At 42.7% G+C, this 22935-nt stretch overlaps 1 protein-coding gene across 1 annotated transcript in view; it reads left to right on the top strand.

Moving 5' to 3' along the window:
• The window catches only part of DNAH9 (dynein axonemal heavy chain 9), a 340094-nt gene that overhangs the window by 112975 nt on the left and 204184 nt on the right, over nucleotides 1–22935 (top strand). Inside the window, exons 27-30 of the mRNA XM_019654458.1 lie at nucleotides 1549–1705; nucleotides 8527–8631; nucleotides 18905–19062; nucleotides 21585–21723. Of these exons, the coding sequence (XP_019510003.1) occupies nucleotides 1549–1705; nucleotides 8527–8631; nucleotides 18905–19062; nucleotides 21585–21723 (559 nt within the window). The remainder of the gene's footprint in view (nucleotides 1–1548; nucleotides 1706–8526; nucleotides 8632–18904; nucleotides 19063–21584; nucleotides 21724–22935) is intronic.

The following is a 22935-nucleotide window of genomic DNA, read 5'->3' as shown; positions in this document are numbered from 1 at the left end:
CTTACCAGCATTTGTTAGTGTCTGTCTGTTTTATTATAGCCATCCTGCTAGGTGTGTCACGATACCTCATTGTGGATTTAATTTGTATTTCCTTAATGACCATTGATTTTGAGCATCTTTTCATGTGCTTCTTACCCAAAGGCACATTTCAAACTAAATGGAAATATAAGTCCTTTTTAGAAAGTGCCAGAAACAAGCTTAAAGCTGAGTTAATTTTATTGTCATTAGTAAAAATAGTTACAGGAGGATTAAACAGATTGAATGACTGATCTGTTCATTCATTAATTCCTTTGTTTTATAAATAATTATGAGGGCCTTTCTGTGCCTACAGCTGTGCTGCTTTCTGGTGATGAAACAAGGAATATGACATAACCACCCTTTATGTATCTTATGAAGATATATGTGAAAGATATGTATTATATATATTATGTCACACACACACATACACACACACACACACACACACAATTAAAGTTTACTGTTTTTGTTTTTTGGTTTTTGGTTTTTTTTAAAGCTGAGCCATCCTGCTACCTGTTGGCAGCTCAGCGGCTGCTCAGCTCGGGCTGGACTCGAACCCCTGTTGCTCAGAGCTCAAACTCTTGAGCGAGCTCTTAACCAACTGAGCCACTCGGCCAGCCCATTAAAGTTTAAATGGAGTAGGAATGCAGCTGAAGCACATCTGCTCACTTACCCCAGTGTTGAGGGGTCCCAAAATATTTAGTGGGTGAAGTAATGACAAATATAAGCCCCAAGGGGTTAGTAGCCGACTGCCAGGCAAAGACTGTAGAGGAACATGACCCAGGTAGACTGGAAGGTTGGGGGCTGGATGGGGGAAGGAGAGAGGGACAAGCACAGCCCTAGTATACCTGGATTTCTTAGTCTGTGCAGGCTGCTAGAACAAAGTACCACAGACTGGCTAGCTTATAAACAACAGCAATTTAGTTCTGAAGGCTGGGAAGTCCAATATCAAGGTGGCAGCATGGTACTATTCTTGTGAGGGCCCTTTTGCTGGCTCACAGATGATGCCTTCCCACTGTGCTAGGGGCGAGGCATCTCTCTGGGGCCCATTCATGAGGGCTCCATCTTCATGACCTAATCACCACCAAGGCCCCACCTCCTAATGCCATAGTCTTTGGGGGTTAGGATTTCACCTTATGAATTTGAGGAGGACACAAACATTCAAACAATAGCACTGGGCAAGTGAAAATAGCTCTTCATGAATGGACTTTAAAGTATTGGGGCTGGGGGAAGGGGAGCATTGAGAAATGGCCTAGAGAAGTAGGGAGGGGCAAGATCAGGAAGGGCCTAGCAGAGCCACCAGTGCCCTTCAGGGAGGGAGCATCATGATCAGATGATCCTTTACAACGTTCTTCCCACAGCGCTGTGGGAACAGATGGGAGCGGGGAGCTCTGGGATTTCCTTTATAGAAGCAGTGCCAGGCCTCCAATGGGCCTCCCAGCTCTTTCTCACTTGGACCTAGCAGAGCCAGAGCTATTCATGGGCCACCTGCGGCACTGACAATGACCTTTCCCCTTCTGTGTTCCACAGGTGCTATATCACCCTCACCCAGTCTCTGCACCTGACCATGAGTGGGGCTCCAGCGGGACCTGCAGGCACAGGCAAGACAGAGACCACCAAGGACCTGGGCCGAGCACTCGGTGTCATGGTCTACGTGTTTAACTGCTCAGAGCAGATGGACTACAAGGTACAGGCCCAGCTCTGGGAGGGACTAGGAACCGGGCAGGGACCAGGGTTCCCCACGCCACCCTGGCCCAGCTCAGAGGCCCCGACAAGGAGGTCTTTGCCCCCTCTTCACAGAAGACATTGGAACCCTTGACCCCTGAAACTTGTTAACTTCCCTGTAAACCTCAGCACCATGGAACTTGCTTCCACTGGTGAGATCTGCAACTACAGATGGGTTACTTCACTTTTGGGATCTTCCTTTCATCATCTTTAAAATGAAGAAACTGAAAATATATCCAAAGGCCTAAATTCCCTATTTGACCTAGAACCAGAGAAAGGCTCATAAGTGGCTAATATAAAGGCTTCACATAAAAGTCATATTTCTGCTCTTCTGTAAAAAATGGTCATTTTCCCCAGAATACCCACAAGAGCAAAATATTCTACATTGTCTGGTGTGACTTCTTAAGACAGACTAGATTAACTCTTACCTGTAACAAGAGATGCCCACAAAAGACAAGTGCAAGGCTGATGTTCTTCATTTAGGCAATCATCATTTTTACATTTTTAATGTATTCCATGTTCTGTGTCATAGAGAAAAGCAAAAGAAGCAAAGACCCATTAGGTCACTTTTGGCTAGCAACATTCTACTCACAACTAGACCTTATGTAGATTCTTTAAAACTAAAAAGTGTAATGACAGATTGCCTCACTGTCTCATTATTTTGTTTTACTGTATGTATTTTTACAAACTGCCTTAAGTCCCTGTTGAGAACAGGATAGCATGTAAATAAATTTAGAGTAGGAAAAATAAAACAGATGCATTAAGGATAGATTAAATATTTGTGTGTGTAAATCATGTGATAAGTTGATTGCAAAATAAATTTAGTTTAAAAATAATTTTAGACATTTACACAATGGACTATTATTCTGCCGTAAAAAAGAATAAAATCTTACCATTTGCAACAACATGGATGGATCTAGAGGATATTATGCTAAGTGAAATAAGTCAGACTGAGAAAGACAAACTTCCATATTATCTCACTTAAATGTGGAATCTAAAGAACAAAATAAATGAACAAACAAAACAGAAACAGACTCATAGATACAGAGAACAAACTGATGGTTGCTAGATGGGAAGGAATTGAGGGATGGGTGAGGAAGGTGAGGGGATTAGGAAGTACAAATTGGTGGTTACAAAATAGTCACATGAAATACAGTATGGAGAATATAGTTGATAATGTTGTAAAGTCTATGTCGGGTGTACATGGGCACTGGACTTATCAAGGGGATCACGTCATAGATTGTGTAGATTCCTGACCACTGTGCTGTATATCTGAAACTAATATAAAATAATATTTAGTGTCAACTATAATTTATATATAATATATATTGTAAATATATAGTCACGGGATGTAAAGTACAGCATAGGGAATATAGTCAATGGTATTGTAATAGCTATGTACTGAGTCAGATGGGTAGTAGACTTGTTGGGATTATCACTTTGTGAGGGGTATAAATGTCTAATCATTATATTTTTTGTACACCTAAACTAATAAAACATAAACTGAAAAAAGATAATAAAAAAATTTTTAAATAAATAAAAATAATTTTAGAGTTTGCAAGGTTAACACTTGAAATTACTATGTTTAGAACACTTTAAATGAGATTCACCTCTTGTAACTTTAATAATTTCTCTTAGATATAAAATTTTGCTGTGCAGAGAGTTGCAGAATCCTATAGCACCATTTTTTTTTCTCATAGCAAGCAAACAAAATGAGGATTCAGACTCAAAATAACTGTGTTCCCTATAGTCTACACACCCTAAATTTTAACATGGTTGCTTATATTGACAAACACATTAAGATAATATTTCTCTGTAAGTCAGGCTGGAAGAAGAAAGGTTTCCCCCCCCCCTTTTAAAGAAATAAACTCAGCCTTAAAGACTATTTCCAGCTTCTAGATTCTTCTATAGTTGAAATAAGTACAGTCTCCCAAGAGGTACATTTTGGAGGACACACTCGTTTAGATGTAGAAGACCTAGTGTACAGAGTGAAGACAATCAGCTAGTTTCTCCATGGTCATGCCTAGCACAGCAGACAGGAAGATGAGTTGGCCCCATGGCCAGGGAGCATTAACGCTATTTTACCCAATCATTTGAAAACCTACTACTGAATCCTGACCCCACCGATTCCTCTAAGAGTACAGGGTGAGCGGAGGAGTCTGTCTTTAGTTTGTTTGAACAATGAGTGAAGCTTTGGTCATGTAAGCCTAGGCTAGACAGAGCAGAATTTCCATCAATACGTATGGCCATAGGGAAGCACGCCTAAAGGAAGGGGATCCCTTCCTAGACACCAAACCTCTTGTAACCAAACAACCTCACTAAGCAGTTTGTAAACCTCCTCTTCCCATTGTTGTCCAGTTATTCAGAATTATTTTTACCACAAGCCCCCTCCAGCAATCAAGTTAATTTGAGTATCACCATTGCTCAGCATATATTGGTCATCATGGGAGGATACCAAAAATAGAGATAGATAGATAGATAGATAGATAGATAAGATATAATCCAGTCTAGATAGATAGATAGATAGATAGATAGATAGATAGATAGATAGATAAGATATAATCCAGTCTATTTGGAGAGAGAAGAAAAATATATGAAATAGTTAGGGAAGATACCAGATAGCATTACACTGAGTGCTAAATGTTGTTCTAACAACTCTGAGACCTGGAATACTCCACAGTGGATGGACAGCCACAGAGAGAGCTGGTCAGGAAAGGCATTGTGGAGGGTGTGAGACCTGAGGGGGTTTAAGGCTTGGGTGAGTGCCCAGCAGGACATGTGACATTTTAACACAGCCAAACCCATTAAAATGTTAGTTTTAAAGACATGCCCGAGTTCTCTATGCAATTGCTGTCCTTCCCCTGCCCCTCGCTCTCATTTCACCCCCGAACTTTCTTCACGGGGCTTGGCAGGACCAGGAGAAGAACGGAGTGAGGGTCAGGAAAAATTGTCGTGCACCTCACCAGGCATCATCCTGTTGTGTCATTCATGACACTTACAGCAACATATTCTGTTTCTGTACCTCCAGAGACCATGGTAGAAGTCACCATGGAAAGATGGCCGAGTACATTAGAGTGGATTGGGGAACAGGAGACGATAAGAGATGGGGTTGAATAAAAGGGGAAGGGTACAAAGGCACTTGCGAGAACCTGTCCCTGAAGTAGGGGGCTACAGAAAGACTCTTCAAGTTTCAGAACAGAAGTAGGAGCACGATGAAAACAAATAGTATTTAAGGAAGGCTCCTTGGAGACAGGAAGAGACCAGAAGGAAAGGAAATTTTTGGTGAGGGCATTGCAGTCATTCAAACCAGAGAGGGCGAGGAGCCGGATGATGGGTAGTGACAATGGAAAAGAAAGAATGACGGGCTTAAAAAAAAATTAGTAAACATGGGGAGGGGTGGGAGGTGAAACAGAGGGAGGAGTTAAAGAGGAGAGTTTGGGCTGCAGTCAAGGACCCTCACGATCCTCTTTGTGAAAGGAATTCTATTAGGAGGCGTCGGGTAATGGAATGGACAGAACAGTATGGAGACTTGGGGAAAAGGGAAAGTTATTGCTTTACTTTATTAGCGCTGGCTGGAAAAATCTATAAAACTAGCCACTTTCTCTGGAAATGGCTACAATTTTAGTGCTAACGTCTTCTTTATATGATAGCAGCAATACTTTCCTCCTTGACCTCATTTTGGAGAGGCTATTGCTGAAACATTAAATGGTTTTGAACCTGAAAGCATCTGGATCTTTTTTGACTTTTCTGTAGCATCAACCCTATGGAACACCCACTCCTTGAAACCCTACTCTCTTGATTTCTGAAACATAATTCCACAATTCTCCTAACTCTCTGATCCGGCCTTCTCAATTTCATTTTCTGATTATCTTTCATGTTTCAAGTTTTACCTGGGTCCTGGTGATGCCCAAATCCATCTGCCAGATTTACTCAGGTTCTAGTCCTCTCTTTACCTGAGCAGTGGAGGGCTCCATTTGGATGCCCTTCTCTCATATTTGATTAACACTCTCTTCTCAGGCCATTCCTACTAACTCTTGTCTTCCTTCTGGCCAGATTCCTAGTCCCATTAATATGAATAATCTTATTTTTCTCTGTGGTCCAACATGGAAAGCTTGAGACATCCTAATTGTTTCATGTCTTTCCTTTCATAGTTCCAATCCGTCATAAATGTTGATTCTTCCCTCAGCAGGCCTCTTGCCTCCAGGTTTTCAACCCTATTCTTATTTCCCTTATCCTAGCCCAGAAACTCACCATTTTATAGTAAGGTAACACCACAGCCTAGCTAACCATTGTACTATTGTGGTGGGGTCAAAAATAGGACAAGGTGGAGTCCTGGGATTCTGCTCAGGACCTCGGGGTAAAGTGTGAGGATGACAAGTCCCCTACCTATGAAAACGCTATTTTTTTCTATTTTATATATTGGGTTTCCATTTGATGAAGGGGATCCACACCTTTAAAAAGCTTTTAAAACCACTGTTAATGTGGAAAAGCACACATTTTGATTCCTGAACTTCCACTTAACTATTTGTGACATTTGACAGGTTGCTATTATTATCTCAAATATAATAATAGATATTACTATATGTATCTCAAATACAATAATATATATCTCAAATATACATATATATGTATGTATATATATATATACATACATATATATAGACTCAGAATATAATAATTGTAATATCCAGCTGTAGTATTGTTTCAATCTAAAATAGCCACATCACCCTCATTTTAAGACCCCAGAGCGGCTTATTACTATCTGATAGTTTCTTATTTTTGTGTCATTGGCTATTTTCCCCACTGGAATGTACGCCCCACAAAAATAGAGGGTTTGACTTCCTTGTTCAGTGCTGATTCCTCATGATCTAGGATAGTTCGTGGCACATAGTCATTCTCAATAAGTATTTGCTGAATGAATAGAGGAATCGTTTAATTCAAGGAGCTTAATAAAAGGTGGGGCTTATTCTTTCCTCCCTCTTCAAAGTGCCCCAACAACTTAGCTTCTGTAATGTTATACTGGTTCACCTAAAATGTTGATTTAGTCATGTTTTTCTCTGTTTCAAACCTCCAAAGATCCCTTATAATAATTCAAGGTTTTTCATAACTGTGACCCCCCTTTAGTAATTCAACTTTCCAGCCAAAACACATCTTTATTTTTCTCTAGAAATATCATGGTTTTGCTCATCCTTTATCCATAATCTTTCCTCCTAGAACGCCCTTACTTACCTTTTCATTCTACCTACACAGATACTATTGGGTAGTCGGAAAAGTCATGACATATTTTTTCTACGTTTTTCATTGCAAAAGTGTGTCATGACTTTTCCAACAGCCCAATATTATCCTATTCAGCCAGCATTCCAAATGTAGATACCACATAGTTCTGTGTGTGAGATACCAATATCCCATATCTCCTGACTCCTGTTCTTGTGTTCTTTCCACTACACTGATGTTTCCCAGAATGCATCTGAGAAAACCAGGGGCCGCATGAGGGGGGAAAAGAATCCTAGCCATATAACAAAGTTGAACTAATTAATTTTGTAGGACTTCTCAGGGCGCTTAAAATGCTATAATTAGCGAAAGTAGGTTATACAATACAGTGTTTCCCAAATTTGCTTAACCAAAAATTCTGGTCTTCAAGGAACATCTTCTAGATTTGGCATTCGGTGGAAAGTGCTGTTGTAATACTATGTGAAATTCACCTCTTTGGCCAAACTGATCATTCTAGAGCATTTTGATCCACTCCCCTATGAACTCCATAGGATCTGTGGTCTATAATATCCATTGGAGCCACTTCTCATATAGCACTTTACCTGTTCTATTTGCATACCTTGTCTCCAAACCTAACTAGAAGTTCTTAGAGAGACTGAGTTTCCTGTGTCTAGTACATGAGTTACGCCCAGAGCTGACGGTCGAAAATGCCCACTGAGTGAGTACGTAGAACTTCCTACTACAGTAAAACCTTGGATTGCAAGTAACGTAGTTTGTGAGTGTTCCACGAGACGAGCAAACATTTCTAATACATTTTAACGTGGTAAATGAGCAATGTCTTGCAATACGAGTAGTTTGTTTCTAGAACGAATTATGCTCGCAAACCAAGGTATTACTGTATTTGCATTTTTCTCAGTATTGTAATGATGTGTACTTGCCAATGATCTTAAAGAGTGTCTCCCAGTAACCTCTCCCTTTATATTGCTCCATGGTTTACTAGTTCATGTTTAATGCCCAGAATGGTTTTTATTTTTAGGACAGATATGGCATCTTCCCTCTGAAATTCTTTCCTTACTCTCATTTGAAAGACTTACCTGCAGTTTATTTTCTATAGATGTTGTCACTTCCCCCCCCCCCCATTTCCAGATTTCTGTCACTCTGGGAAACCTGGGTATTTGGGCATGGGTTTAAACATACAGACATAAACTTTTTCATCAGTGCATGCAAAAGGTTGAGTGGAAGGCTTTTTGTCAGTATGGTACAAGAAAAGTAATATTTTATTCATTTCCTGGGATTTTGAAAGCTACAGAATCAACAGTAATGCAAGCCTTATGACATTTTGAAGGGATTTTGTTCTAAGTGTCTTGAAAAGGTTCTGTTTGATCCTGTGACTTATGTTGGCACCCATAGCCATCAAAAATTTAATTGTTCTTGAAATTTTAATACAAGTTTCTAATCAGTGGTCTTTAGAAGTCTGGAAGTACCTATAATAAAGAGAATGGAAAATGACTTAGGTGTGTATTGATAAGCCCGATACTGATAGTAATTTAATCTTTGTACATTTTATTTCAGTCTTGCGGCAACATCTACAAAGGCCTTGCTCAGACTGGTGCCTGGGGCTGTTTTGATGAGTTTAATCGAATCTCTGTGGAGGTCCTGTCAGTGGTGGCAGTACAGGTATGGGGGCCAGAAGTTGGTGTGAGCCCTGTGGTCTTCATGCCAAGCACTGTGGAAGTCTGTTATATCCTCTTGTTTTCAGCCTGTCTTCATCTCCTTCCCTGTCTCCCTCCAACCTGGCATTTCATGCCCCTTCCTCCATCCTCTAAAATCAGGCCTGAGTGCAGAATATGGATATGCTGCAGGTCCCTACCAACGTGGGTTCATTACTGGCCATGGGACTCCATTTTCTCCTCTGTAAAAGGGGAATAAAGAACAGCCTTCTCACCCGTTTCATAGGGGTGAGGAAAGCATCAAGCAAAGTGGCAGAGCCCAGCTGCTTGGAAAGGGCATAGGCTTTGGGAATTGTCAGACTGGGGCTTAAAATTCAGCTCTGCCATTTCCTAACTGAGACTCTGGGCAAGTTGCTCCACCTCTCTCAGCCAGTTCACTTATTATATAGAAAGTGAGGATTATAGTGTGAATGTTGTTGAATGAAGGAAGTCATTTTTGGGTCAGATTTTATGTCAACATGCCACTTGCCTTTCAAGTCATCCAGAAGTGCTTATTTACTTTGTACTCAAGACTAAAGGAAGGGTCCCAAGTTGAATAGGGCATGACTCCTAACTGCACAACTTGAGTTCTTGAGACAGACATGAGCACTCTTTAGTGTTCTAGAAGTGATTTGAATTCTGACTCAGAGTATGGGATAAGACTGCTAGATAGCTTATCTTGAAGACAGGCCTTAAAAGGATGGAGAAGATTTAAATTTGGGTAAGGCTCCCAAAGACAGTGGGAACAGCAAAAAAGTGGGGGATGGAAAAGTGAAAAAACCTTTGTTGAAAGTCTATTCTGTACCAGATACTTCTCATTATCATTTCTTATACCTTGTATCTTACATCATCTCTAAAAGCCCCACAATAGTCCTACAAGCCACTGTTATGCCCCATATTATATATAATCTGTGTGCGTTTGTTAGATTTGAACCCAGCTCCCCACCCATGCTGACTGGGTGCAGGTCTGGGCACAGAGCTGGTGGACAGGAGATAAAATGCTAGAGAAGAAAGGAAGGCTCGAGAGGCAGGCAGATGCCGTGATATGCATCATGCCTCCTTCAGTGGGAAACAGGGAACCCCTGGAGATTTCTGAAAGGGAAATTACCCCTCTACTTGGCAGAGGGTTTTAAGGAGGGGCTGGGTAGTAGAAGAATCAGCGGCTACAGTCAAGTCTCAGAGCTCTCTCATGGGGTCCTGACTACAGCTGCGAAGGCCTGAATGGGAGTCCACCAACCTCCCCTAAAGGCCCCCCAATCACCACGAGAAGCATATCCTTTACCAGCACCTGTTCCCGTGCTCCTACCTGTAAGCCGAGTCCCCCCATTTCCCACTAGGGGAAGCTTGTGCTTTCAGGCTCCCCACCCGCTCCTACCTCAATAAAGCAAATGTCAGGGTACCATATAACGATAAACGCTGTGGTGAAGTTTAGGGACAATTGCATGTCTGCTGCTTCTAGTTTGTGCCCACATACTGTACTGTTAAAAATGCTTTAATTTTCCTCTTGTCATTAGCTTTTATTTCTAAAACAATATGTATGCAGTATGGAAAAAGAAAAATGGACTCTTTGGTCCCTATGGGACTTCTGTTTAATTTTTTCAGATCCAGATAAAGAACAAGGAAAAAGCTTAGCGTAGCTGACATTTTTCTTAGGCAAGTGTGTCGGGTTGAAGGAAAGAGCAGCAAAAGGGGTTGGGGGAGTAGCTGCAGAGAGAAGGGCATCATGGTGCGGGGAGGCAGCCAAGGCAGCATCCTCCCCTGCTGACTGGCTTGCCTGCCCTGTCAGGAGCCAGTCTCTATCCACATACCCCCACTTGCTGGCACCCCTCTTGCCCAGGCACGCTTTACCTGCCCCAGCTGGGCTGGTATGGAAGCAACTACAAGCTGAATAGTGGTAGGATTGACACTGTTAGTTGACCCCATGGCCCACCTCATCTCCAGTTGCCACTGGGAGCCATAGGTGGTCAGGGGCTCCACAGGGTCCTTTCACTTCCCTACTTCTCTCACCCCCAAAGTGGTCAGTCTTACCACTCTTGCATTTGAGCCAGTTGGTGCTCCCACTCGCTGATTCTTGTCCAGACTCTTTCCTGGTGAAGCTCCTGGAAGGTATAAAAATATGGGACTTTCTCCAGTTCCCAGTGGTTTTATGGTTTCCCACTTCCTTAGGTTTGTTTGATTCACTAGGAGTTAGTAGAGGAAGGACATTACATAGCTGGCCTGAACATTGTCTTGGACTGAAAACCCTTGACTAGCTTGGTTCAGAAGAGCTGATTGTATGCATTTCAGTGCTGTCATGTCAGTAGCTTGAAACCAACTATGGGGTGTATTTCCACTGTGGAAACTGGTAAACTCTACAAATCAGTTGTTAAACATTTACCATCACATCTATTCCTTCCAAGAATGTGAGGTCAGTGTTCCCAGATCTTTTAAACTTTAAAGAGAGGCTCAATGTCCATATTTTTATTTTTAAATTTTTCTAGATTTCAGTAAGTTGGCAACTCATTCAATTGACAAAAAGGAAAAAAAAAAAGCCTGAGCCAGACAAACAAAACACATTAACTACCTATATTCACCTCTGCATGGTCACTTTGCCAAACAAACAAACAAAACCAAAAAAGAAAAAAAAAAAACTACTTAAAACCAGAAATGGCACCCCTGCAAGGTCTTTTTGAATTTGGGATATAACCCATTTTGGACTACAAGATGTGGAGTAAAACAAGTAAAATAAACCTTCCTAGAGTACTAATTCTAGGCCTAGAATGGTTCTGAAAATCAGGACATAAATGTAGACTTTTCACTGCTGCGAGGTTGATAACCCATAATTATTCAATGTACCTGGAATTTTTCTCCTTACTTCTTCCACTGAAGATATTTAGCAGCTGAAGTCTTCCTCTATCTTTTTTATTCCTTACCCACTATCCTGTTGTTTCTACCCACCTTTCTGTGCACCTCTTTCATCTTGCTTTTATGATTTTCTGCACCCTGTCTTCTGCCTGCTAGCCCCAGATTTTAGAGGGCATTTCTTGTTCTCATCAGCCAGGTTGCACTGTTCTGACTGCCCTCACTTAAATCCAGGATGATTCATCATAAATAGTTATACCTGTGGTATCCCAGTGCAGCACTCAGAGCTGGGAGAAGGGGGTGTGCCAAATGACTCTCTCAGTGTGTCTCCCCAAGGAGCCCAGAGAAAGGGCAGGTGGTGAGTCAGACCAGGATCAGCATAGAGCTTGTCTTGGGCTCCAGAAATTGTGTAGCAAGTTTACGTATAATTGTGATTTTAAAATAAGCACGTTATTGTAGAGTGAGATTAGCCAGGCAAGGAGGTGGGGAAGTGGTTATGTATGTAGGCTCTGACACCACACTGCCAGTGTTCACTTTTGGCTCTGCCACTTACTAGCTGCGCCACCTTTAGGCAAGTTTGTGTCTCAAGTTCCACATCTGTAAAGGGGGTTAATAACTGTACATACTTGAGGCAGTTGTAATAATTATTAAATCAGTTAATATGTGTAAAGCACTTAAAAGAAAGCCCTGCAGATAGTAGGCAGTCAATACATGTTAGTCTCTGTGATGATGATAATGGTGATGGTGATGATAATGATGATGATGGTAGAGATGATGGTAGACATAATGATGGTGGCAATAATGATGATGGTGGTGGTTATGATGGTGATGGTGATGATGGTGATGGTGGTGATGGTGGTGATGATGATGATGGTAGAGGTGACGGTAGACATAATGATGGTGACAATAATAATGATGGTGGTGGCTATGATGGTGATGGTGATGATGATGATGATGGTTGTGTTGATATTAGTGGTGATGATGATTGTTGTCATTATTACCTGAACAGTGCAGTTAATGGGTTGAAGAGAAGTAGACACATAAGGCAGGGAAGGAGGGTTCACACCCTGGACTCACCAGTCTTCTCGACACCCTTCACTCCTCAGCTGGCCCAGCTGGCTGTCTTACTAAACTTAACAGTGTCCTAATCAATGAGGCAACGCCCAACAATCATTCTCCCTAATGGATAATATTATAGATACTGTGAATTTGCCTTATTTTGAAACTGTCTGACACAAGGTCAATAATGGGTTCTCCAAGATCAGTTCCCATTTGCTTCTAGAATTAAATGAAATGAGTTCAACCTGGAATTCTATGATACTTACACATTCTAGTCTAGGAACACACCCATAGGAGACATACTGAAGAAAATGGTCTGACAGCAGCCTGGGAAAAAACTGAGCTGGTAGCGTTTAAAATCATGTACCATCCAAGGAGAAAATTGCACTTAATTATTCACACAGTAATCCAGGCTGGCAGATCCATCCAGAAGCTGCACCAGCTGTGACACATTGTCTCTTGCTCCCCCGTCCTCTGCCTTTCCTCCTCTCTGCTCCTTGCCTGTCTGTGCTCATCTTCCCAGTAACTTCTCCCAAAGTAAGTATGCTTTAGTGTCCTTGAACGTGAACATTTTCATGTCTCTGTCAGATTGGTCAAGCAGAATTGCATATCCAATTAGGAAAAAGTATGGCAATTCCAAGAGCAATTTCTTGGCTATTTTTAAAACATATACGATACTACAGTACTTGTTTTTCAGAATGTTGCCATTACTGTCTCAATCAGCTTGCTATGCCTTGGGTTATCTGGACCTGGGGACATGCGCCACCAGGGCACACTCCACCACCCTGTACCTCTAGCCCCTTGTCCCCTCCACATTCTCTAGCCAGGCATCCCTGCCACTTTCCTTTCTTCTGAGGCTGGAAGCAGCTAGAAGCAGCAGATTAGTTAGTGAGGACTTGGGAGCTCACCATAGCATGGTTCCAAGTACTCAGGGTGCCAAACAAATGCTAGAGTTTCAGTATCAAGGGAGTTTCCCATGTAGCACCCTTCACAGAAGAGCTTAAAGTCTAGGGTGAAAACACAGAAATATAAAATGATGTAAAAAGCGATGAGTGGGTTGCACTTCCTGAAGGCACAGATGCCATTGCAGAGAGAAGTGTGGAATGAGCCAGGCAGGATTTTAATAGCACATGGCATTTTGGAGCAAAGGCTGGAAAAGAGAATGACCATAGGGCACCACAGAATGGGCCACTTCCCTAGAATGAAAGGGGCAAGGTAGAGGGGTGTGGAGAAAAAGCTGAGAGGGTTCATGTAGCACAGCTAGCTGGTGACCTCCTTAAAATGTGTCACCTGCGGAGAGCTGTATGACTGATTCTTCGTGAGTGCCTTTGATGGGGGGCCCTGGCCTGGGTGGGAGGATATAGGCGTGGAACCCTCCGTAATCACCAGCTTCTAGTCTTTAAAGGGAAGGATACCTTTGCTAAGATATCAAATCAAGTCCCCATTGTGAGACAGTCACACATGGCTTGTGCAAATAGGACTGATCATTGAAATCAGGGCTGGCCTGCAATAAAGAGAATTAAAACCTATATATGAGGTCTGACAATTAAGTTTGAGAACTTGTTGCAATGCTGTTGCTAAACTTTTTTGATATCAGAGGGATTATTCATTATGAATTTGTACCAACTGGACAAACAGTTAACCAAGTTTACTATTTGAAAGTGCTGAAAAGGCTGCATGAAAAAGTTAGACGAAAATGACCTGAACTTTTTGTCAACAATTCATGGCTCTTGCATCACAACAATGCACCAGCTCACATGGCACTGTCTGTGAGGGGGTTTCTAGCCACTAAACAAATAACTGTATTGGAACATCCTCCCTACTCAGCTGATCTAATCCCAATGACTTCTTTCTTTACCTGAAGATAAAGGAAATATTGAAAGGAAGACATTTTGATGATATTCAGGACATCAAGGGTAATACAATGACAGCTTTGATGGCCATTCCAGAAAAAGAGTTCCAAAATTGCTTTGAAGGGAGGCCTAGGTGCTGGGGTCAGTGCACAGCTTCCCAAGGGGAGTACTTCGAAGGTGACTGTAGTGATATTCAGCAATGAGGTGTGTAGCACTTTTTCTAGGATGAGTTTGCGAATTTAATTGTACGACCTCTTATATATCTAAAATATAAGGCAGACAGTAAGTTCCATTATAGAGGTGCAGTTAAAGGCCATAGAGGCTGGAAAGAGAAAGTGAACCCATTTGGTTGGGGCCATGGTGGGTCATGAAACTGGTGTGGAACAGTGTGTTCCAGTGGCAAGGACACTTAACTGGCTACCAGGTATCCTGAGAGTGCACAGTCTAACAGTGTCATCTAGCTCCATGATACTCAAACTTTGGACCAGCAGTGTCAGCATTCCTGGGAGCTTGTTAGAAATGCGCACTCTCAGACCCATCCCAGACCTGCTGAAATAGGATCTGCATTTTCACAAGATCCCAGTGATTCATATGCACAATAAAGTTGGAGACGTGCTGCTCTGGCACAGTAACCTCAGTCTTGGCTGCATGCTAAAGCTCTGGGCAATCTGAAAAACAGTAATGCACAATGCAGTCTCCACCTCCAGAGATGCTGATCTTATTGGTCTGGGGCAGGATCTGGGCATTGAGTTTTATAAATACATGAAAATAGATAGATAGATAGATAGATAGATAGATAGATAGATAGATAGATAGATAGATAGATAGGACCTTCCCACATGGTTCTCGTGTTCTGTAAACTTTGAGAACCAGAACTGCAAGGGACACCGTGAGGTAAGGAAAACATCTCAGGGACTGTGGAGCTTGGCTTCACATCAAGACCCACAAGATGGAGCCTGGCTGGTCCAGGTGAGTGTGCTGCAGGGACAAGTTCTCTCCAGGGCAGGTGGGCAGAAGGGAATGAAGAACCCAGGCTCATCTGAGAGAGGGAGGAGGTCAGTCTGCAGCTATGAATGGGACATCTGTGCAGGAGTGAGTATGAGTAGAAATCTAAGAATTGACTGGACTGCTGTGGTTCTTGAACTTGAGCATGCATCGGAATCACCTGGAGGGCTTGTTAAAACAAGCCTTGTTAGATACCACCCCCAGAATTTTTGATGTGGTCAATCTGGGGTGGGGCTAGGAATTTCCATGGGAATTTGGTGGGATCCAGGGACACAAGCTGTGGAATGAGGGGCAAGTCACATCTTCTTGGCCTCAGTTTCCTCACTGGTAAAATGTCTGGTCCACATCAGTTTCTCACCCTTGGCTGTATGAACGTCTTGGGCCTGATAATTCCTGGTTTGAGGATCTGTCCTGTGCATTGTAGGATGTTTAGCAGCATCCCTGGCCTCTACCCACGAGATGCCAGCAGCAACCTCCCACTAGTTGTATGAACAAAACTATCTCAGCACATGGCCCAATGACCCCTTGTGAGGACAGGTTCAAAATCACCCCCAGTTGAGAATACCAGCTTCTACATAGCTTTCCATTTATGTTTTTCTTTCATGGTGGCAGAAGCACCTTTTCTTATTTTGTGGACACTTAAGCCTCTAAATTGTAACAAACTTGATTATTTTCAGAGCAAAACAAATAACTCCAAATATTGTGTACTTGATGAGGAGCTGGCATCACTGCTCCTTCTGGTGGAAGGCAGTTTGGGGAAGTAGCTAAAAGTGTGTGCTTTGTCTTGGCACCAGGTGGCCTGGTTTTTAACTCAGGTTGCCCACTTACCAACTGTGAGACATCTGGAAAATGTCTTCTTTTTTTCTTCCAACTTTTTATTGTGAACAAATTGTAGAATCAGAGAAAAGTTGCAAAAATACTTAGTACAGAGAGTTCCCACATATCCTTCCCTTGGCCTCCCTCATGTCAACATCTCACATGGCTGCTTCCTACCTGCCTTCTGCCTCCGTTTCCTCATCTATAAAATGAGGACTCACCCGTCTGATACAGCTGTTGAGAGGACTGCATTGGATCGTTCATGTAAAATACTCAGAACAGCACCTGGTACATATCAAGCGCTCCGTAAATGTCAGTTATTATTTTGTTGTTATTCCCTGTGGCTTTAAAATCTCCACAAATGATGAGCCTCTGGTGGAGAAACAGACCTCCATGAGTGAGGAGTATACCCAGCAGCCTTAGATATCGGCCTGTGCCTACCTGTGTGTGCACCTCCACCTGGCTGGACTCGCAGTTTAATCCACGTGATTCCAGTCCCCGTGTTTCTCCCCCTGCATCCTGGAGGGCCCCTGGACTTGATCAGGGCCTCCTGGATCCTGACCCTGTTACCTTGTACTGGCTTGTTCCATGGACCTCAGCTGCTGCGAAGGCAGTGAGGAAATGCCAGCAGAGGCCTCCTGTCCTATAGAAGCCAGGTGACAGAGCCTGTCATTGGCACTGATGCTCCACCATTAACTGCATCCTCGAGTCTGTTCCACACTCTCTCTCAAGAGCCCCCCTACAGAATTGACCCAAAAGCACAGGTGCCACCGATCCTACAGTGCATCATCATTCCCCTGAGAGTGAAGTTTCTGGGCCTCGGTGTTGCCGGAGGGAATGCTGAGTCACAGCGAACAGCAGAAAAGGTCCTGGGCTCTTGCTTCTATCTCCACCCAGAGGCATCAGAGCAACGTGTAAATGGTAATTAAGCTCACCCCCCCCTTTCCCCCCACACATACATAACAAGGTGAGCATCAGTGTCTTTTATAGATGGGAGGACTGGGGCTGAAGGAGCGAATCTATCCTTTAGCACTCATGTAGCTTGCAGGGTGGTGAGAGGCTCTGTGGCGGAGCCGAGCTGTGAGCACCTCGGGAACCAGCAGAGCTTAATCTGTTTGGCCAGTGTGCTGGGTGCTGGAGACAGCCTCTGCCAGAAAGGCATTGGTATTCTGCACGTAGAAAAGACGTTTCAGTTTCAAACTAATTGCTGCGAGCTCAAATGCATTCAGTCATTAGAGCTTCACTTTGGGAAAGAAGCTGAATCCTAATTGTAGAACTGTCACGGGTTCTGAAACACTGCCCTTCCAGGCACTGGCGAGAGTCCTGCCCAGTATGAGATGGTCCAGCTGCCTCCTCTCTCTCTCTCTCTCTCACTCTTTCTCTGTCTCTCTCTTCTCTTCTCTCTCTCTCTCTCTCTCTCTCTCTGACACACACACACACACACACACACACACACACACACCCTACCTACAACCAAAGCTCCACTGAACCCTTGGCTGTTCTGACACCGTGAACATAGCTGACAGGCTTGGGGCTCATTCAAAAAACCTTGGTCTGTCTCCATCTTTCAGGTGTTGCTTTCAAGACCCCTGGGAGGCTGGAAATACTCAGAGACATTCCCGGGCCTGGCTGAACAAGTGTGTTCCTTTTGTGGCTGATTTTTTTTGCAGTTTTTTCAAAGCACCAGGTGTGGCAATAAATGGATGAATTTTATTTCTGTCCCTCCTCACCTACTACTAGTAAGAGTAATCTAGAGTAGAGATCTGACCAGGTCAAGCTTCAGATGTGGCTCCAGACCACATTTAAGAAAAAGCCTAATCTCTGTTGAAAAGCACTGATAGCTCTCAGAAATCCGGCCCCTTTGCCGCTGTGGCTCTTAACCCCCTTTTACCGTATAGGACACTCCATCTATACAGGGGCCACCTGGGCTTAGCGCAGCCTGCTCTGGAGGCGTAGACAGGCGAGGGGCTGTGAGAAGTTAAACCAAGATGGGGATCACAGCTGCAGTGACGAAGGGCATGTTAACAATTTCCATGTCAGCTGCTATTTTTAAGCATTTTCTGTATGCTCAACTCCTTGTGACTCTATTTAATCCTAGAGCAAGCTCTGGAGTTACATACCCATCTTCTTTCCATCACCCGGTGGCTAAGAGCCCAGGCCCCAGAATCCATTTGCCTGATTCAAATACAGACGCCACCACTTGGTAGCTAGCTGTGTGAGGCTGGGCAAACTACTCCACCTCTCAGTGCTTCCGTTTCATCATAGAGAAATGGGGGTGATGGTATTAAAGTGCCCCCCTCAGCTGATCAGGGTAAGGGTCAAATGAGTTAATGCATAAAGTGCTGAGAACAATGCCCAGCACAGGGTCTGGGCTAATACTCTGTTACAACGCAGGGCACTGATGCCCAGAGAGAGTTAAACACCTGTTTGTTGCTCCCTCCCAACCTCTCCCCTGTGTTATAAATGTGGATATGCATGGCCAGATTTCTCTGAGACAGGCACCCCACACCTACCAGTAAACAGCCCAGCTGGCCACCGCTGTGCCTGTCCTCCAGGGAAAGGGGCTCTGGGACAAGTGTTTGTGTTGTGTGTGGGCTCCCACCTTTGGCAACCGGCTGGACACTGAAATGCAGTGGAGGCTATTTCCATTGACTTGTTATTCACCAGGTAAAAAGCATTCAAGATGCAATTCGAGATAAGAAGCTGCGGTTCAACTTCCTGGGGGAGGAGATTAGCCTGAACCCCTCTGTGGGGATCTTTATCACCATGAACCCAGGCTATGCCGGCCGCACGGAGCTGCCGGAGAACCTCAAGGCCCTTTTCAGGTGAGCGGCAGCCCCAAAGAGACACTTCTTTCCTTTTCCTCACTGGAGCGACATGACCTAAATGTTAGAGGAAATTTGGGACATGCTGAAAAGTAGATTTTAAAAACCACTTTCAATGCCATCACCAGTAAAAGGACTTTTTGCTTAATTGCGCTCTGTTCTTTATATGCATATTTGAAAGTCATACATTTGGAATGTACATTTGTGGTCCACACACACTTTTATATTGTTTTGATTTTTCATATCCTACTCTATCATAATGGTATCACAAGTAGTTTCTTCTGTTAGATATTCTTAATAAATGTCATTTCATGACTGCGTTTTATTCTTTCAAGTGCAAGGTCCACAGTGAAATTAACTAGTCCCCCATAGTTAAATATTAAGACTATTCCTAACATTTGACATAAATTCATGCATAATGCTATAATACATATTTTTGTATGTAAGTCCTTTTTTTTTTTTTTCTGTATGCATGATTATTTTCTTTGGCTAGCTTCCCAGAAGTGGAATCTGAGTTAACAGGGAGCAGCGTTTTTAAGGTTCTAGATACACATTGCCAAATCGCTTTTTAAAAGGAGTAGTGCCGAATTACACTCCTAGTAGCAGTGCATGAGTGCCTCTGTTATCTTACCTTTTGCCAACCATGAATATTGCCATGTTTTAAAATCTTTATTTTGATAAGAAAACGCAAGTGCATTTCCTAGCAGGGGCTAGAATCTCCATTCTTGTTTCAGAAAACAGAAGTCAGCCCAACAAAGAGAAAACTGAAAGATGCTTCATGGCTTCTGATTTTCCACCTACTGAACTGTTACCTCAGAGAGATAGGCTGGTGGGAGCTATGACAGAGCTGCCTCATCTTTGGACTGAGACACATACTGCCCTCTGGGGACTTGGAGGCCTAGGAGGCCACTGGAAAGTCCCCATGTACTCAAGTCCCTCGTGTATAACCTGTTCCATTGGTGGCAAATTCCTGTATCATGGGAGTGGCATGGTATCCCCTCCTTCAGGCAGGTCCCCACTTTAGCCAAGAGCTTGTTGGAATTTCAATAGGCTGTCTAAGCTGGTGCCATAGAATACTGTGTTGCTTTCTATTTATTTATACAAAGTATTTGTGTTACAGAAGATAATGGAGGTGGGCTATCACCCTGATAAAAATTGTTTCTTATATTTTTTTCCCTGAATTTAAAGATGACATATCCATAGAAGAAAATTTAGGGGAAGAAAACAAAAATACTTTTAAAAGCAGCAAATACAAACATCTACTTTTAGATTTAATTCTCACAAAAACGCTTTGAGGTAGATACTATTAGTATCCCTCTTGTATAGTGAGAAAACAGATGGATTCAGCAAATTGCCCAGGGTAGTAACACTAGTTACTAGGATTAGCTATCACCCAACAAATTAATAGCAGAGCTAGAGTTTAAACCCAGGTAGTCTGACTCTAGACTCTCTGCTTCTCCCATCCCAGTCCTATCATCCAAAGACTATCAGCATAACCATTTAACGTTCTTCTTTCCAATGTTTTCTGGGCAGAATATTTTTCTTTCAAGCTTGGTATCAGACCCTAAATAGTTTAGTATCCTGCCTTCATTAATTAATGTCTTTCCATGTCATTAAATGATTTTTCTTCTACAGCATTGTTTTTCATGGCTATATTGAATTACATTCTGTGGATACATACCTAACCTTATTTCATGTTGCAGAATAATTTTGCATTTTGAATATTGTTCTTTGAATTTGTAATATCATTTTATTTTACATTTTGCAATGTAAAATAAAGGAAAAACATACTTGAATGAAACTTTTTTAAAATTTTTGCATCAGTGTAGGGAAATTGCAGTTAAAGAAATGTAACAATCTTAGGCTTCTATTACATACCTAATAAACTAATTAAAAATAAGTAATTTTAAAATCAAATGTTTCTAGAGCCAGAGGGGGGGAAAAACAAGGTAAATCCTTATATAATATAGACAAAAATCCTCTTCTATATTCTCATAGATGCCATTTTGTGACAAGGTGAGGTTAATAAGTATTTGCTTTAACTCTTAGCATTAGATACTTATATTTGTATGCAAGTGAGTACAGAATGAGCCATGAGTATTTAGGCTTACAGGAGACATATGTCTTGAGGATGAGGAATAGAGAGATTCTCAGTTTCGTGTAGATACCAAGAAAGACTCAGTTGTTCACCCTCAGCCCCTGATCAATTTTAGACAACTTGCTTTACTAATCTGTGCCTTGTGTAGGGCACGCTGGACTCAAGTTACAAGACTTGAGTTGTAGCCCCTACTCTGCCCCTATCTGCTATCATCCATCATCTTGGGCAACAGAGTTCACTTCCTTTATCCTTAATTAATTCATCTTAAAATTGAAAGCCTTAGATGAAATCATTGCTAAGGTTTTAAGTTTCACACTCACAGATGCCTCCATCCCTGATCTCAGCCAGTTTCCCTTGTCTTACAAGCTCTCCTTCAACTGTGTGGTTTAGAAACTGTCTTGGCCCTCTGTCTTCCTGTATACAGGCCTTGTGCGATGGTTGTTCCAGACTTTGAGTTGATCTGTGAAATCATGCTGGTGGCGGAAGGATTCATTGAAGCCCGGTTATTAGCCAGAAAGTTCATCACCCTTTACCAGTTGTGCAAAGAGCTTCTCTCCAAACAGGTACACTCCCTGGTTAACCTGGAAAATCAGGCATATGTGATTGCCCCACTCCGGATGGGTTCTGGGACCGATGAATTAGGGAAACATATTAGATCCTTCTCATAGACAGTCACTGTGCCCACACCATATTAAAACATTTGAACACCTCTATAACAAAGGGGTGTTGCTATATAGTCTATTTTTAAAAAAGGATTTTTGTGGTCAAATAATTTTTAAAAAATGAAACACCAGTGGAACACTGCAGCAGTCAAGGAAAACCTTTAGATGGAATGGTCTCTACCTGAAGGGACATGACTTGGGGACAGTGTTGGAAAGAGAGAGTTAGGCATTAAAAGGAGACCCAGGCCTTTCCTCACTGCTTGACCTTAAATGTGGCTCCTGCCTAGGGCAGATCCTCTCAGAGAAGTAACACTAAAATGTGACCAAAAACCTTCAAGGTTTATGCCTTGGATGGAGAATTTCTTGGCAGCAGTCAAGTTTCCCTGGGCTGTTCCTAATGAATTTCACTTCCCTTTGGGGTCCTCTTACTTGGATCACCTTTGCTGCCACAACATGGGCTCTCTCAGCCCTGCAAAATCTGTCCAAAATGGATTTTAAAAAACTCATCTGTTTTCTTCATACTTCCCAGGCCCCTTGCTCATTGCATCCTCTCTCTAGGTTCTCTGTCAGCATTGACTCCCAGGCCAGTGACACTTTCACAGTCTGTCCTAAACCTTTGTTTTGAATGCTGGACCTGTATATCCAATGGCCTATACCACTAAAAAGCGCCCTGCTCAGCATCTAAAGCTGATCCTCCTGCCAGCCCCCACCCCACGCCCACTTCTGCATTTCTTGCTTCAAGTATGGAGAGCCATGATTTACTAATTAACTCTGGAACCCTAAGTCTTGACACTTTTTTTTTACCTCTACTTCTAATCATGACTAAACTGTTGTTTATTCTATCCTCTGGATATTTCTCAAATATGTCTCATTTTCTTTCTACCACTTTAGTTCCAAGCACCCATATCTCTTGCTTAAACTCTTGGAAACACCTCACTACTCGTTTCTCTACTACTACTCTAGTCCCTCGAATCTGTTCTTTAGCCACCAGCCAGAGTGATTGTTTGAAAATGCTCCTCAGGGCCGGCCGAGTGGTGCGATGGTTAAGAACTGGCTTGGGACACCAGAGGGCCCCGGTTCGGATCCCACATATGAGGGCCAGTGACACTGCCC

The sequence above is a fragment of the Hipposideros armiger genome, unplaced genomic scaffold (genome assembly GCF_001890085.2).
Source record: "Hipposideros armiger isolate ML-2016 unplaced genomic scaffold, ASM189008v1 scaffold_222, whole genome shotgun sequence".
Classification (NCBI taxonomy): Eukaryota; Metazoa; Chordata; class Mammalia; order Chiroptera; family Hipposideridae; genus Hipposideros; species Hipposideros armiger.
This window is presented reverse-complemented; position numbering and strand designations above follow the sequence as displayed.